The sequence below is a fragment of the Budorcas taxicolor genome, chromosome 11 (assembly GCF_023091745.1).
Source record: "Budorcas taxicolor isolate Tak-1 chromosome 11, Takin1.1, whole genome shotgun sequence".
NCBI lineage: Eukaryota > Metazoa > Chordata > Mammalia > Artiodactyla > Bovidae > Budorcas > Budorcas taxicolor.
Window position 1 is genome coordinate 56139738 of NC_068920.1, and position 16069 is coordinate 56155806.

The 16069-nt window shown below is 49.2% G+C and overlaps 1 protein-coding gene across 1 annotated transcript in view; it reads right to left on the bottom strand.

The window, feature by feature from the left end:
* The window catches only part of DST (dystonin), a 522678-nt gene that overhangs the window by 463569 nt on the left and 43040 nt on the right, over nucleotides 1-16069 (bottom strand). Inside the window, exon 3 of the mRNA XM_052648315.1 lies at nucleotides 4945-5139. Within this exon, the coding sequence (XP_052504275.1) occupies nucleotides 4945-5139 (195 nt within the window). The remainder of the gene's footprint in view (nucleotides 1-4944; nucleotides 5140-16069) is intronic.

Below are 16069 nucleotides of genomic sequence, written 5' to 3' on the forward strand. Positions count from 1 at the left end.
TTTTTGCCAGCAGGGGGAGTGGGTGACTGCTTGGTCAGTGCCTGGAGGTGCTGGTGGTTTTTACTCAGAGTCCTTCACCGCCACTGAAAAAGAGTCAGAGGCTCTGAGTCAAGGAAATGCCCGCGATGAGGTTGAAACGTGCACAGAACTGGGATCCGTAAAGCATAACAGGGTCAGAGTCAGGGCACCTGGTTATCTGTGGGTGCTCTCAAGTTCTGATCCCCTCTGTGTGTTCTATGTTAAGAGGCTCACGTGAGGGCAGAAACACTCCTGTTGCCTCCCCGGTCCTCTGCCCACCGAGGCCAGGCTCACCGAGAAGCGTGGCCAGAAGGGCTTCTCCGTGCTGCTCAACGCCATTTAAAAACGGGTATTGATGGATGCAAAAGTTAAAAAACATCTAGACATGTAGGAAAACCGAGACTTAACGTGATGAAACTATGATCCACCCATGAGGCTGAACTTCTAGCCCCAGAAATGGGATCGTCTGAACCTCTGTATTCCACGTGCTCTGGTAGGAACTCCTGGGCTTACATCTTTGTTCTGTCATCCCCCAGGCGAGTGACCTTGACTAGCTTCCTCCTCTGGAAAGTGAGCGCCTGCGCCAGAGAACACTGGGAAGGTAAAAGGCGGAAAGCAGGGATGCACAGAGCCACGTGCTCCCAGGGCGGGAGGGAGCGAGTGTGCGGTGACGCGGCCCCCACCCCGGGGACGGTAGGATGGGATGTTTCAGCTCTAGGAGTCAGAGCTCAAAAGGCTCTGCAAAGTCAAAATACTAGAGAAGCAAGGGAGATCTGGATCTAGTTATCTTTTCTGCTTCAAGGTGGCAAAAATTCCTAAACGTTCCAGCAACATGTCTTCGTGTACAGGATAAGTCCAAAGACTGAAGAGAGAAAATCAGGATAGATGTTTGGCTTACTCACTCTTAGAATCATCTCATTTCCCCAAAAGAGCAGGGAAAAAAAAATCACATTATTAACTTCATTTATATTAGTGATCTCTGTTACAAATTCTCAGAGCCACAATGGAGTATAAAGGCTACACACAGAACAAGTAAACAGGTCGGAGCCGCTAAGACGCTGAAATATAACGCACTGCCCGCGGCTCAGGCGCTTCCTGGCTGAAACTGCACCGTCATGTTTTCTGAGTCACCTCCTGACAGCAACATCCGTCGTCAGTCCTGTAGACTCACGGGCCTGTTGCTCACTCAGACTGCCACCAGAAAGGCCTGCAGTGCTTCCCGTAAAGTCATTCACACAATCAGCACAGCTGATGTACTTTATTCCAGCTCCAGGCCCTCATCAGAGCTGCCCTCAGGGCACCGCAGTAACACTGAGTCCTGAGCCACCGCCTGTGGAGCTGGAGAAGAGGCAGGCTCGGGGCTCCGGGAGAAGAGGCAGCACCCAGTGGCCCACGGGCTGGACCCAACCCCGCCCAGAGGGGGACCAAAGGCTGGTGCTCACGACCTGTACAGCATGCAAAGAAATGTCAGCAAGGCTGTGCTACCAGCTCCGACAAACTTTAGTCTCCAGAATGACCCTGAGGAGACGCACACGGATGGAGGAGGTGAGCTTCACCTGCGCACAGAAAGCTCCTGCAATATCCTTCTCGCTTGCTTACAACAGGACAGCCCCCACCGCCCCTTCCTGCCCTCCAACCCCACTGCCTCTCAACAAATCCTGCTGAAGAGGGCAAAGGCCACCCGCAGCGTCCCCACTGGAAGTCACCACCAGATGGCGGCACAGAGCAACTGGCGAAGCCCACGTTCAGGTCCCAAACACCAGGCGCCAGACCCCTGGGACCGCTGCCCTGCCCTGTGGCCCTCGGGCCTATCCCGCTCCAGTTCGGTTCCTGATGACAGCTCACCTCCTCCAGGGCCTCCATGACGCACAGAAGATGCAGTTTAAATGCAGTGGTATCATGGCCCCCTCTCTATTTCCAGCTTTATCCTGTACATTTCTCATAAACCTCCACATCCAGCCAAATGGGTCTCAGCACCATCCCAGACCTGACCTCTGCTGCCTGTCCGATTCCTACGTGTACTTTAGCCCAACTGAGTCCTGTCTCTTGAAGTAGTTGCTCCCTGACCACCCCATTTGGGAGATAAAAGGGAAAAAAAAACCCTCTCTGTTGTCTGGATCCTATAGGGCGTATGCTGTGTCCTGTGTGTACATTACTCATCTGTTTATTCAGTAAAATGCATCAGGTGCCGTTTACCAGGAGACATTCTAGGTCAGACGATTCGGCCCCCAGGAAAGACAAGGCCTGGGAGGAAAGAAAATGAAGGTACCACTATGTTCTGAGTGTTGATGCCAAGCAGGCCATCACCTCCACACGTCAGTTCATCCTCACCCGTCAGGGAGGCCACTGTTGCTATGATGACTCCACAATAAGAAAGCTGGGTCTCCAGGAGTTGGACAGCTGGGTAAAGATGATCACGTGTGTTCTTTGCCCTCCAGGGTCCCTGTCTGCCCCCCACACTGCTCATCCCTGCCCTGCCTTGTCCTCGGGTGCTGAGCTCTGAGATCCGCATCACTCACGCCCCCTGCCCTCTGGCATCCTGCTGGGTCGGGTCATGGAAAAGCGGTGCACCTGCCCCCCTCCCCTGCCCCCACCCTCGTCCTGACTCAGCGGGCTCTGGCAGGCTGCAGCCCTCAGCCACGGCTCCTGGAAGCCAGCCTTCCCACTGGGACCCAGCAAGACGACTGCCTGCTGCCACCCCTGCAGGCCAGGAGTGGTGGGTAAGCAGAAGACAGGCTCCACAGGAAGCTGGCTGGACCATCACAGCCCGACTCACACTTCTGGGCAGGCCTTACATGAACCTCTTAGTGTGAAAACTGCTTCCTGCCAGGTCCACGGAGTGGAAGGCAAACGTACATCTGTCTCACTATAGAACCTGTCTTTCTCACCTGAGTAACTGCTCTGCTCAACATCTGGGCAAAGCACCTCACTCTCATGGGAAGGATCAGAAAAGACTTTCCTGAGCGGGTCGCCTGATGACGAGTCAGTGGTCAAGGCGGACTGGAAGTCACCAGGCAAACAGAGAGCAAGGTGAGGTGATCCAGGACAGACTCACCAGGCGTTGGGACGTCTGACCACCCATGGCAGTCGGGCACAGGGCTCAGGGGAGAGTAAAGGCGCGGTGACGCCAACTTACTTCTCCATCCACGGGGTAAAATTGAAAGACAGAATTAGCTAGATTCAGAGCAGGAAAACCAAGCAGGAGAGCCCTACCTTCAACAGGGCCACGTCGCAGAAGATAAGCCCCACTGTTTAGCAAAAGATGCCCCCTAACGCCCAGCCAGACCCTGGTCTCATCTCCCAGCATCACCGAGCTGCCCTGAGCCTGCCACACCATCGGGCGTCCTGGCTTCTGTGTTTGCCGTCCTCATCAGAGACGCTGCCCTCCTCATCAGGGACACTGCCCTCCTCATCAGAGATGCTTCCCACCTGCTCGACTCCCCTCTCAGGACATCTCAGGCATCTGCTTCTCTGCACACACGTCTGGTTCTGCACACGTTCCCTCGTGCTGGTGCACGGTCCAAGGCAGCACTTCACTAACATGGACCCGCCCTGCTTATCTGTGAGCGTCTGTCCATCGACGGGGCCAGGAGGCCCAGGAAGCTGGAGGGCAGCAGCTTGCAGAGAGGTGCTGGGGCTCCAAAGCCCACAGCCCAGACCCAAACCCTGGCACTGCCCCAGCCCCTGGGTGAACTCAGGCAAATTATGATCCTCTCTGGGGCTCTATTTTATAATCCAGAAAACAGGGCTAACACCAGCCTCCACCTCAGAGGCTTGTTAAGTGAGTCACGTAGAACAATGCCTGGGCCACAAATAAGCCGTCAGTAATGCTTGTTGTTAATATATGTCTGTGTATCCCTTATTTCCTGTGTAGAAAAGCTTTTGTTGAATGGATGAGTTTTCCTATTTCATTTTGATCCGTGTAGACACCGAATTCTGCTTAGCCTTTGCTTTATTTAAGCATAAAAGGAAGACTCTCTAAATATGTGTTTATCTTACAGGTGGTTAAACAGGACCTTTTCTGTAAAGGAATTCAGCTTCTTGCCACTGTCGCTGGCCTGGGAGCAAACTCCACATACATTTGCTACACAGTCACCCCAGTGAATGAACAGCAGGGCTGTTTTCACAACTCACAGGGACATAACATCACATCAGATCTTGCCAGCTCCCCTCGGGTGACCAGAGTCACGACACAGAAGTGACCCACAGGAAAACTCGTCTCAAAGCTGAAGCAATGCAAGGTTACTGAAGTCATGAAATACTCTCTACAAGTTTTTTAAAATGTCAGCTTCTAAGCCCCAAATTCTTTACTGTTACAAGCCTGGCAACACGTCCCTGGGTGAGAGCCCCAACCAAGAGAGAGAATCAGAGCACGTGGAACAGCAAGCTCAGGAGGTGAGGAGGGGAGACCGGCTTCCAGGTGCGCCCCACGCTTCCCAGCTAACTGTCCAGTCTGGCTGACAGAGACCCAGGGTACTCCCTAGAAAAGGAGAGCATGGCCCCGTGGGAGCAACAGAAAGGCCACCCCAGGGGACGCAGCACCCCAGCATCGCCCCAACAGGAGCTGCAGAGGAGGGGTCAGCCCTCCGCCCAGGCCTCCCAACTCCAAGGCCACTTTGCGGAGGCCCCTGGTCCCCGGCCCAGCCCTCACCACGGCCAGCCCTCGGCGGGGGGACCCTGCGGCCCCATCCGGGCTGTGGACCCCGCGCTCAGGGTCAGGATTCTCGTTTTCAGTCTCCCCTCCCGCCAGCGACCAGCACTTCCCGGGAAACCGCACTCCACACTGACACAGCCGAGCTCAGCGCCGCTGGCCGGACGATCAGAGACTCGCTGAACACTTCAGGTCGACCGGACCATGTGTGAGGACTAAGGACCGCTCCGGGCGACACCGCACCTGACACTCCCGGCACGCCCGGCCCCACTCACCGGTCTGCGGGCAGCGGCGCTCTGCACGCTCTGGTAGAACTCGGGCGGGACGCGCGCGCCCCTGCGGAGCCGCCGCCGCCTCGCCGCGCCGTCCTGCTCGCTCTGCGCCGGGGCCTCCGCGGCGGGCTTCACGTCCTCCAGCCGGGCGGCCGCGGCGGCGCGTCTGCGGAGGTGCCGGGGGCTGGATCGGAATCCCTGAGCAGGAGACACAAGCGGACACACGCAGGTTGGTGCCGGCCGGCTGCGCTGTTCCCTGGGGCTCGCGGTGCAGGCGGCGCCAAAGCCACCAGCCCCGCAGGGGCCCTCGGCCCGCCCACAGGGAGCCCGACGCCGGGCAAGACCCGGGTTCTGGGTCCAGAGTTATTCTACATTGAGAGACGCTTTTAATAAACAACAGAGTCCTACCGAACAAAGCGCAGGGAACTATACTCAATATCCTGTGATAAACAATCGTGGAAAAGAATATGAAAAAGAATCGATGTATGTACAACTGAGTTACTTTGCTGTACAGCAGAAATTAATACATTATAAATCGACTACACTTCAATACATTAAAAAAAAAAAAAAGAACTGTTTCTAACCCAGAAATTCCAGTTTTTATAAAAAGAGTAGGCAGACACACTGCTCTACTTCTGTGTACACAGTAAGACTAAGTGTGAAGCAGGGGGCTCCGTGATGATGGGGAGGGCCAGGACCCAGCAGCACCCCAGAGAAAGGGCCCTCTGCCTCCCTTCAGGAAGGAAGGCCAGGATTCCAAGGCATCACCAAGCAACACCTTAAAGTGAAGACCTAACTGGAGGAAGGACGATGTAGTGTGGCTTTGGAGGTCAGATGGGCCGGGGTGCAAATGCTGCTCATTATAGCTACACATTTATTAAATATTAATGACCTAACTTTTCTAGTCTAACAAATGGGTAACGTTCTCCTCAAAGGTTTTTGGTTGTTTTTTTTTTAACCCTTTATTTTACTACATGCATAGAATGTTATTATTTTTTTCTAATTAATTTTTATTGAAGTGTATAGTTGCTTTATAATGTAATTTTCTGCTATACAGCAAAGTGACTCAGCCCTATGTATACATATATCCCCTTTTTTAATTTCCTTCCCATTTAGGTCCCCACAGAACACTTGAGTAGAGTTCCCCGTGCTATATACTGTTCCCATTACTTATCTATTTTACACACGTATCAATAGCCTGTATGTATCCACCTCAATCTCCCAATTTCCCCCACCCTCTTTCCCCCTTGGTATCCATGCATTTGTCCTCTAGTCTGTGTCTGTCTCTGCTTTCTCTCACAGGGTTTTCTAGAAGGTAACAGATGCTAAAGGGCTTTCCTGGTGGCTCAGCTGGTAAAGAGTCCGCCTGCAATGCGGGAGACCTGGGTTTGATCCCTGGGTCGGGAAGATCCCCTGGAGAAGGGAAAGGCTCCCCACTCCAGTATTCTGGCCTGGAGAATTCCATGGACTGTATAGTCAATGGGGTCGCAGAGAGTTGGACACGACTGTGCGACTTTCACTTCAATTTCAACGGATGTTAAAATTCTAAGCACAGCATCTGGCAAACAGCAGGCGCTGAACAAAAGGTTAATTTCCCTTCTCTTTTAAGTAAGGTAAGTATAAGGACAACTCGCTGGACATGGAAACAAGCTCCGTTGTGCATCTGGGAATGTACATCTGTTTTGGAAAACACCACAGAATTCCATAAAATGATGCCTGTCCTGGCACGGCCAGTGTTTTGCCGCAGAGCAGAAGACAGCCGCAGAGTTCACGAGCAGACTGGGACGGGTGATGGGGGGCAGCAGAGGGCACGTGGGGCCAGCAGATCCCACACGAGGATAAATGGATGAGGCTGAGCTCAGTGGGGCCAGCGGCACGTGCAGAGCATATAGGATCTATGCTCCAGGCACGGGAGCAAGAGGGAAGAACAGAGGGGTAAGGGATGACTGGATGGATGGTGTGTTTATGCAGCAAAAGGATGACCTGCCAGGGTCAGAGCACAGCCACACTCAGAAGTCTAGTGGGAAGTGAGAGCGGACGAGGCATCCAGGGCTCCACCGAGGGCTCGTTGGAGACTGTGGGTCTTCTGAATTTTAGAAGACATACAGACACTTAGACTTCAGTGAAGGCATGGAAAAGAGAGAGCATGGATTTCAGGGGAGCAGGGGTGAGAGGCCCCGTGGACACTGCAGAGCCACGTGCAGGGAGCACGGAGGCCCTGACAGGGGGGCCCTGCACACCAGGCCAGGGTGACGGGAAAGGACAGAAGTCCAGGTTACATGCACAGGCACTCGGAGGTCAATGGAAAAACACTCAGGAGGAAACACAGTTTGGGCACGCACTTCTCACAGCAAACACAGGGGCCTGATGCCCCCCTCCTCTGTGTGCGGGCTGAGGGGTACCTCCACAGTCCCCACCGGGCCCAGGAGGTGCCTAGGGTCCCACGCACCACCAGGCTGCACAGCAGGTGCCGCGAAAAGAATGGAGAGGAGGGAGCCCGGACGATGGCCGAGCCAGGCTGCTGTCTAAATACACAGGTTCCTGGACCGTCCCCTCCATGCGCGCACTCTGAGGACGGCTGAGGGGTGCAGTCTCCACTAGGTGGCACCGATTTCCAGAAATGGGTGCACTGATGGAATGAACAGTGACAACTTCCTAGCTCCTGTCCTAGTGGGCTGACCCAAGCCTGCTTCTTGGGTAAGAACGCAGAGTCTCTTCCTCTCATGCTCTTAGGAGTATCAGTAACCAAATTTTACTTAAACTTCTACTATTACCAATAGACTTCCTTGGTGGCTCAGCTGGTAAAGCGTCTGCCTACAATGGGGGAAACCCGAGTTCAATCCTTGGGTCGGGAAGATCCCCCGGAGAAGCGAATGGCAACCAACTCCAGTACTCTTGCCTGGAAAATCCCATGGACGAAGGAGCCTCGTAGGCTACAGTCCATGGGGTCGCAAAGAGTCGGACACGACTAAGCAACTTCACTTTCTTTTCTATTATTACCAATAGAAGGCCTCAAAGGCCTTACAAATTCTAGAAATAAAACCACATAAAACTTGCTTAAAGTCATAAAAAAAAATATTAGTAGTCATTCTGGAGAATAGTAATCCAGTAAATCCACACCCCTCTATCTACTCTAGAGGAACTTTGCCAAGTATGCCCAAGAAGATGGTCAAGCATTGCTTACATAAAAATTAGAAACTGTTTAAATCAGTCTTTTCTTAACTCCTTCAATTTTCATTCCACCTTCACATCTGTGAAGCTCTGAGCACCATCACATAAGCCTCTGTGATTTCTCTCATATCCAAATACACGTGCACTATTTTAAAATAACTCTTTACAAGCACTACAGGGCAGGACACAGACTATCTGGGCTCATGACGGCCTCTGTCACTTCCTACCTGTGTGATCCTGAAGAGCTGCTTAGCCACATCCTCATCTGTAAAATGGAGCTTAAAAGGACTACTTAATTCACAGATTTGTTAAGAAGAATAAACGAATGTAAAGTGCTCAGTGCCTGGTATACAGCAAAACATACAGGTCACCTGTGATCATTAGGCATATTGCTTGTGTAAATAAAAGGTATTCTTAAAGACTAAGGTGTGTTATTAATCCAATACGAAAAGGAAAAGGAGTCACGCTGCAGGTGTGCCTCGCTGACAGACACACGGAGGCACCTCCCTCCCTGCTCATCAGGAGAGCTCTTCGCTCCAGAGCATCCCAGGCGCTCACTCTCCTGAGAGTCAGAACTATCTGGGCTGGAACCCCAGCTCTCCCACTTCTAGGCGTACAATCTCGGAGCTCAGAGATCGCTACTTCTCAAAGCCTCAGATTCTTCTTCTGCCAAATGCATACAATACTCGCCTCTCACGGGGGTCAGACAGTGTTTAAGGGAGGTGGTCCACATGAGCCTCATGGAACAGTACACATATCAGCATACGCAGCCGATGCATTACCCCCTTCATTACTACAGGCCCACTTCCTGGATCCCGAGGTGCCAACTCACCTGCTGCTCAGAACTACGACCACAAACACTGCAAACGGCACAGAGTCATCACTGAGCAGGCAGCTTCTTCATTTCCCTTAAGCAACGCAGAGCACTGGGGTTTCCTGCATGCGCTCATTCTAAACACTATCAAAAAATACGCCATGACTTTTGAAAACAATTTTATTTATTTATTTTGGGCAGAGCTGGGTCTGGCGTGCTTTGCGGTCTTTCTCTAGTTGCAGGGAGTGGGGGCGTCTCACTGCTGGCTTCTCCTGCTATGAGCACAGACTCCAGGAGCCCGCCCGTCAGCAGCTGCAGCGCACAGGTTCAGTAGTTTCGGGGCATGGATGAAGCTGCTCCACAGCACGTGGAATCTTCCAGGGCCAGGGATCGAACCCGTCTCCCCTGCGTTGGCAGGCAGACTCTTATCCACTGTGCCAACAGGAAGTCCCTGCTGCTGCTGCTGCTAAGTCACTTCAGTCGTGTCCGACTCTGTGAGACCCCATAGACGGCAGCCCACCAGGCTCCCCCGTCCGTGGGATTCTCCAGGCAAGAACACTGGAGTGGGTTGCCATTTCCTTCTCCAATGCATGAGAGTGAAAAGTGAAAGTGAAGTCACTCAGTCGTGTCTGACTCTTAGCGACCCCATGGACTGCAGCCCACCAGGCTCCTCCGTCCATGGGACTTTCCAGGCAAGAGTACTGGAGTGGGGTGCCATTGCCTTCTCCAGGAAGTCCCTAAGTCATGACTTTTAACAAAAGGAAATTCCCTTTTGCAACAGCAGGTGGTGCTATAAGCTCTCGCAGGTGTTAACAGGCTTTGATGGCATCAGTGTGAAGTCTATTTCTCCCTCCAGGCATTGCCCACATGCCCTTCAAGGACCGATGCTGAAGCTGAAGCTCCAACACTTTGGCCACATGATGCGAAGAGCTGACTCATTTGAAAAGACCCTGCTGCTGGGAAAGATTGAAGGCGGGAGGATAAGAGGACAACAGAAGATGAGATGATTGGATGGCATCACCGACTCAATGGACATGGGTTTGAGTAAACTCCGGGAGCTGGTGATAGACAGGGAGGCCTGGTGTGCTGCAGGCCATGCGATCGCAAAGAGTCAGACACGACTGAGCAACTGAAGTGAACTGAACATGCCCTTCAACCAGGAGGTGACAGGCACTTGGCAGTCTCTCGGTAATGGACTTCTGTCATTTTTAGGGCACCCTATTTTAAAATTTTTTTAAATTATTTTCTTTATTGAAGCATAGTTGATTTAAAATGTGTCTGTTTTCGGTGCACAGCACAGTGATTCCATAATTTTACTATAAATGGTGGTTTAGCTGCTAAGTCCAGAAAAGGCAATGGCAACACACTCCAGTACTCTTGCCTGGAAAATCCCAAGCACAGAGGAACCTGCTAGCCTGCAGTCCATGGGGTCGAGAAGAGTCGGACACGACTGAGCGACTTCACTTTCACTTTTCACTTTCATGCATTGGAGAAGGAAATGGCAACCCACTCCAGTGTTCTTGCCTGGAGAATTCCATGGACAGGGGAGGCTGGCAGGCTACAGACCATAGGATCACAAAGAGTCAGACACAACTGAAGCGAGTTAGCATGCATATGCCCACATATATTCTTTTTCAGATTCCTTTCCCATATAGGTAATCACAAAGTGTTTGAGTATAGTTCCCTGCACTAAACAATAGGTCCTTGTAGATTACCCATTTTATTTATAGTAGTGTGTATGTGTTAATCCCAAACTACTAATTTATCCCTCCCCTCCTTTTCCCTTTGGTAACAATAAGTTTATTTTCTACATCTATGAGTCTAGTTCTGTTTCGTAAATAAATTCATTTGTACCATTTTTTTAGATTCCACAAATAAGTTATATCATATGATATTTGTCTTTCTGACTTAGTATGATAATCTCTAGATCCATCCATGTGGCTGCAAATGGCATTATTTCATTCTTTCTTACGGCTGAGTAATATTCCATTGTGTGTATGTACACACCTTTTTTTATCCATTCCTCTGTCAATAGACATTTAGGCTGCTTCCATGTCTACAGGCCACCCCATGTTATCAGCACCCTTTGAGTCAGCACCCTCTCAGACTTGCAGTCCTGATACGCAGCTAAGCCCTGGAGCTCCAAAGACAACCCAGCATCTCCTCTCTTAATAACCCGGCACAGTTCCTGGGGGAGCTGGAGGCTGAGAGTCAGTCCACCGAAGTCCCACTGTTTGGACACTGAGTACGGAATGGAGGGAGGGAAAGACCGAACATAGCAGAAGGAATTCATTCATCCAGTGGCCGCACCAACGACCTTCTGAAGCTCCTAATGCTGTCTGTTCTAATCTTTCTTTCTACCATATATTTGCATTAAATTCTCTTTCAGTAGGAGATGACACTGCACTCCCTTATTCCTGCCTGGAAAATTCCAAGGACAGAGCAGCCTGACGGGCTGCAGTCCACAGGGTCACAGAGAGTCAGACACAAATGAGCACAGCACATACACATACACACTTTCAGTTTAAGTCAGACTCGGAGCCCACTGCCTGCAAACGAAACGCCTGATGCACGCACATGGCTAGCTATTTTCCTCTTGTGCTAAACACTCAGACTTCACCAGGCTGTTTGTGTAGACTGATAAAAAGAGGAGAAAGCAATAACTTACTAAGCACCATTTAGATGCTAAGCCTAGTATATCCACTGAGACAAGCAAACTGAGGCTTACCAGGATTAAGAAATCTCCCTATGGCCAAAATCTCTGCCACCGAAAGAAATCACAGATATTTGAATAGGGAATTATAGGGGCTGCAGATATCTAGAAGTACCATTTATATTCATTCATTGCTACTTCAAAATCATAGTAGTTGGTGACCGTGCCACTAGATCTTGTCATTTAATGCACTAATCAGTTCAGTTCAGTTCAATTTAGTCACCAGTCGTGTCCAACGCTTTGCGACCCCATGGACTGCATTAATAAAGAAGTACACTTATTGTTCTGTCAAAAATGTTTTTTACTGAAGCATAATTGATTTACACTATCTGCATTGGTTTCAAGTGTACAGCAAAGCAATTCAGTTATACAGATATATGTATATATCTATATTATTTTTCAATTATTTTCCATTATAATTTACTACAAGGTATTGAAGTATATATAATTTACTACAAGGTATTGAATGTAGTTTCCTGTGCTATACAGTAAAACTTTATTGTTTGTCTGTTTTATATATGGTAACGTGAATCTGTCAATCCCACACCCTAGTTTATCCCTCTCTCACCCCTTCCCCTTTGGTAACTGTACATTTGTTTCCTGCGTCTGTGAATCTCTTTCTGTTCTGTAAATAAGTTCATTAGTACTATTTTTTAGATTCCACATGTAAGTGATATCATATAATATTTGTCTTTCTCTGACTGACTTCACTTAGTATGGTCATCTCTAGATCCATCCATGTTGCTTCAAATGGCAATATTTCATTCATTATGGCTGAGTAATATTCCATTGTGTATATGTACCACAAATTCTTTATCCACTCATCTGTCAATGAACCTCTAGGTTGCTTCCATGTGTTGGCTATTATAATCAGTGCTGCTGTGAACGCTGGAGTGTGTGCATCTTTTCAAAGTAGAGCTTTCGTCTTTTCTGGATATATGCCCAGGAATGGGAATGCTGGATCCCACGGCAACTCTACTTTCAGTTTTTAACATGCCTCTGTACTGTTCTCCATAGCGGCCACACCAGTTTACATTCCTATCAAGAGTGTAGGGTTCCCTTTTTTCCACACCCTTTCCAGCATTTGTTATTTGTACACTTTTTGATGATGGCCATTCTGACCAGTGTGAGGTGATACCACACTGCAATTCTGATTTACATTTCCATAATAATTAGTGCTGTTGAGCATCTTTTCATGTGCCTGTTGGCCATCTGTATGTCTTCTTTGGAGTCTTTGGTCACATCGTTCGCAAATATTTTGTCCCAGGCTGTAGGCTGTCCTTTCATTTTGCTTATGGTTTCCCTCTCGCTGTTTAACTTTGCTTTTATTTCTATCGCCTTGGGACACTGACCTAAGCAAACACTGGTACGATTTATGCCCAAGAGTGTTTTGCCTCTAACCTCTTCTAGGAGTTTAATGGTTTCATATCTTATGTTTGGGTTTCCCAGGTAGATCAGTGAAGAATCCACCTGCCAGGCAGGAGATGCAGGTTTGATCCCTGGGCTGGAAAGATCCCCTGGAGAAGGAAATGGCAACCCACTCCAGTATGCTTGCCTGGAGAATCCCACAGACAGAGGAGCCTGGCAGTTCATGGGGTTTCAAAAGCGCTGGACACAACTGAGTGGCTGAACAACAGCAGCAACACCTTGTGTTTGAGTCTTTAAGCCATTTTGATTTATTTTTGTGTGTGGTGTGAGGGAGTGCTCTAACTTCATTGATTTACTTGCAGCTGTCCAATTTTCCCAGCACAACTTGCTGAAGAGATTGTCTTTGCTCAGTTGTATATTCTTGCCTCCTTTGTCAAAGATTAATTGACAGAGGTATGTAGGTTTATTCTGGGGCTCTCTATTCTGTTCTATCAATTCATGTGTCTGTTTTTGTACCAATAGCATGCTGTTTTTGGTTACTGTGGCTTTGTACTACTGTCTAAAGTCTAGAAGGTTATGCTTCCAGCTTTGTTCTTTTTCCTCTTTGGCAATTCTAGGTGAACATTTTTCAACAATTTATAATTATATTTCAATATAATTTATTTCCTTTGTATTCTACTTATTATTTTATGCATTTAAAAACATTCTGAGAATCAGTCCATGAGCTCTGATGAGACTGTCAAAGAAGTTTCTGGCATAAAATAAGTCCAGAATGATACAGAGAAAGAACCTCAGAAACGTTCATAAAGATACTGCGAGCTGCTCACCAAAATCCACGTTTGCCTCTTTCCCCTCAGCACAAGCTAGACGAGATTTCACAGCCTCCCCTGCAGGCCAGCAGGGCCACGTGACTAAGCTCTAGCCAACAGACTACGGACACAAGTAACATGTCCCACTTCTGGACCCAGCCCAGGGACTCATCCCTCTGCCCTTTCTCCATGCTCGTCTCTTTCGGCTGGGATGACCTCCAGACAGCCTTGAAAGTCACATAATAAAGACGGCAGCACCTTCATCACCCTGAGTCCCTGAATAACTGCACAGAGGCTGCCCACTCTGGCAGCCTGTTCACCCACCTGCACCTTTAAATGAGCAACAAATATATGTCTATTTGTTTGAGTCGTTGAACCATTATACACTGAAGTGAGCACTTGGTACAGGAGTTTGCATGACCCAGTCAGTGGTTCTCAAACTTTATCAAGCAACAGAAACCTCCAGGAAAGAGGACTAAAACACTGATTGCTGGGCCCAGTCCGGAGCTTCCGGTTCAGCAGCTCTGGGATGCAGCCTGAGAATTTTCTAATGTGTCCTCAGGTGACGCTGCCGCTGCCCGCCTGTGACTGCAGTCTGACAATCCCTGCATTAACCCACACCAGCTCCTGCCCCTTGCTGTGTGGCTGGTGAGTACTTGGGTCAGAATAACACTGTTCCCCCCGTGCCGTGTGCAGCAGGGCCCTCCAGATCAAAGCGATTCCTCCCTTTGTGGATCTTAATAACCCCACATGAAAAGAATGCCCATGAAAGCCACTCTGTCCGCTGAATGGGAAAACAGTGTACCTTTCTGGCTTCAGAGAGAACTTATTCCCCGACAAGGAGTAAGCAGGTCAGCGTATTACTTTTTAAAAACCTTATTTCCTATTAATTAATCATTAGTTGGTATAGATCACTGGTCCTACAGGTATGATGACAGCAGAAAGTCTTTTTTTAATCTTTGCAAAATCTAAGGAATTATACATTTATGTTAGACAAAGGCTCACTTACTAATATAACTGTGTTTCTTTAATATTTACTAATAGTATATCAACTGGTAATTTATTCCTGCCGATCAGAATCTCTAATGAGCAGACAGCCTTGATGTTTTTTTTCAAATTGTGAATGAATTCCAACTGAAATGCAGTTTTGTACTGATGCCAATCATTCCCTTTAGGACACATGCCCCACCCGCAGCTCCTGCTGCCTGGGGGTGTGTGCTCTGAACCCTGGGTCACGATGCCGGGGCAGAGTCTCAAGTATGATAGAGAGACATTAAGAGCTTGGACCACTTAGAACAGAACTTGAAACTGAAAAAAAAAAAAAAAAATCATTCTGTAGCCAGTCCTTCTCAAACTGTACTCAAAATGCACAGCCTAGGATTCTTAATAAAATGCAGATGGTAGGACCTGAGATTCTGAATTTCTAACAAGCTCCCAGGGAATCCCAGGGTTGCGGGTCTGCAGACTCAGTTTCCGAAGGCCTGATGGAAGCTATGTGGCCCTCTTACAGGCTGAGGGTGAAAGTACAGAAACCGCAGTGAGGAATTAAAACCAGCGGGCAGCAAAGGAGAGGCAGCAGCCACTGGAGTGGGTCTGAGTCACACCTTCGCCATTTCCGTACAGCAACCCCCACAACCACAACTCTCATCTCTGTGAAGCCAAACTCCCTCATAGGCCATGCTTCTTAAATTCCACGAAATTACACATATATCCTTACAACATGCCCTCAAATACAGCAGGTCTCTGATTCTGCGTCCAAGTGAGCCTAAGACAGAAAACACGCTCACCATGGTGGGGCTAGGGGAGGGGAAAAAGAACAAAAGGAGATTTGAAGGTTGAAGCTACTTGAGATGGAGCATCATCTCCTGTAAGGAGCTTAAAGTGCTTTTTAATTATAACTGTTAGATTAACCTAAGCCAGGACCACAGGATCCATGCAGAAAGCCAGCTAGACTGGCCCTCCTGCTGTCCTTCAACTCCACCATCCGGAGTCAGTTTTTCTCAACCTACGTCCAGTGTGGGGTAGAGCCTATAATTGCTCTGGTTGTTCTCAGATGATTTAAAAGTGCTCTAGCCACTGACAGTGAAAAACTTTACTATTCCAGTAAGGTCATTCCACTCCTCTCGGCTTCCTCTTGGACGAGTTTAAACTGACTGCAGGCTCTCCCCCAAGAAATCCACAGGAAATACACATGCTTTGCCCCAACTCACTCTGCTTCCCTCCTCTACGCGCTCCCCTGCCGGGGCACTCAGC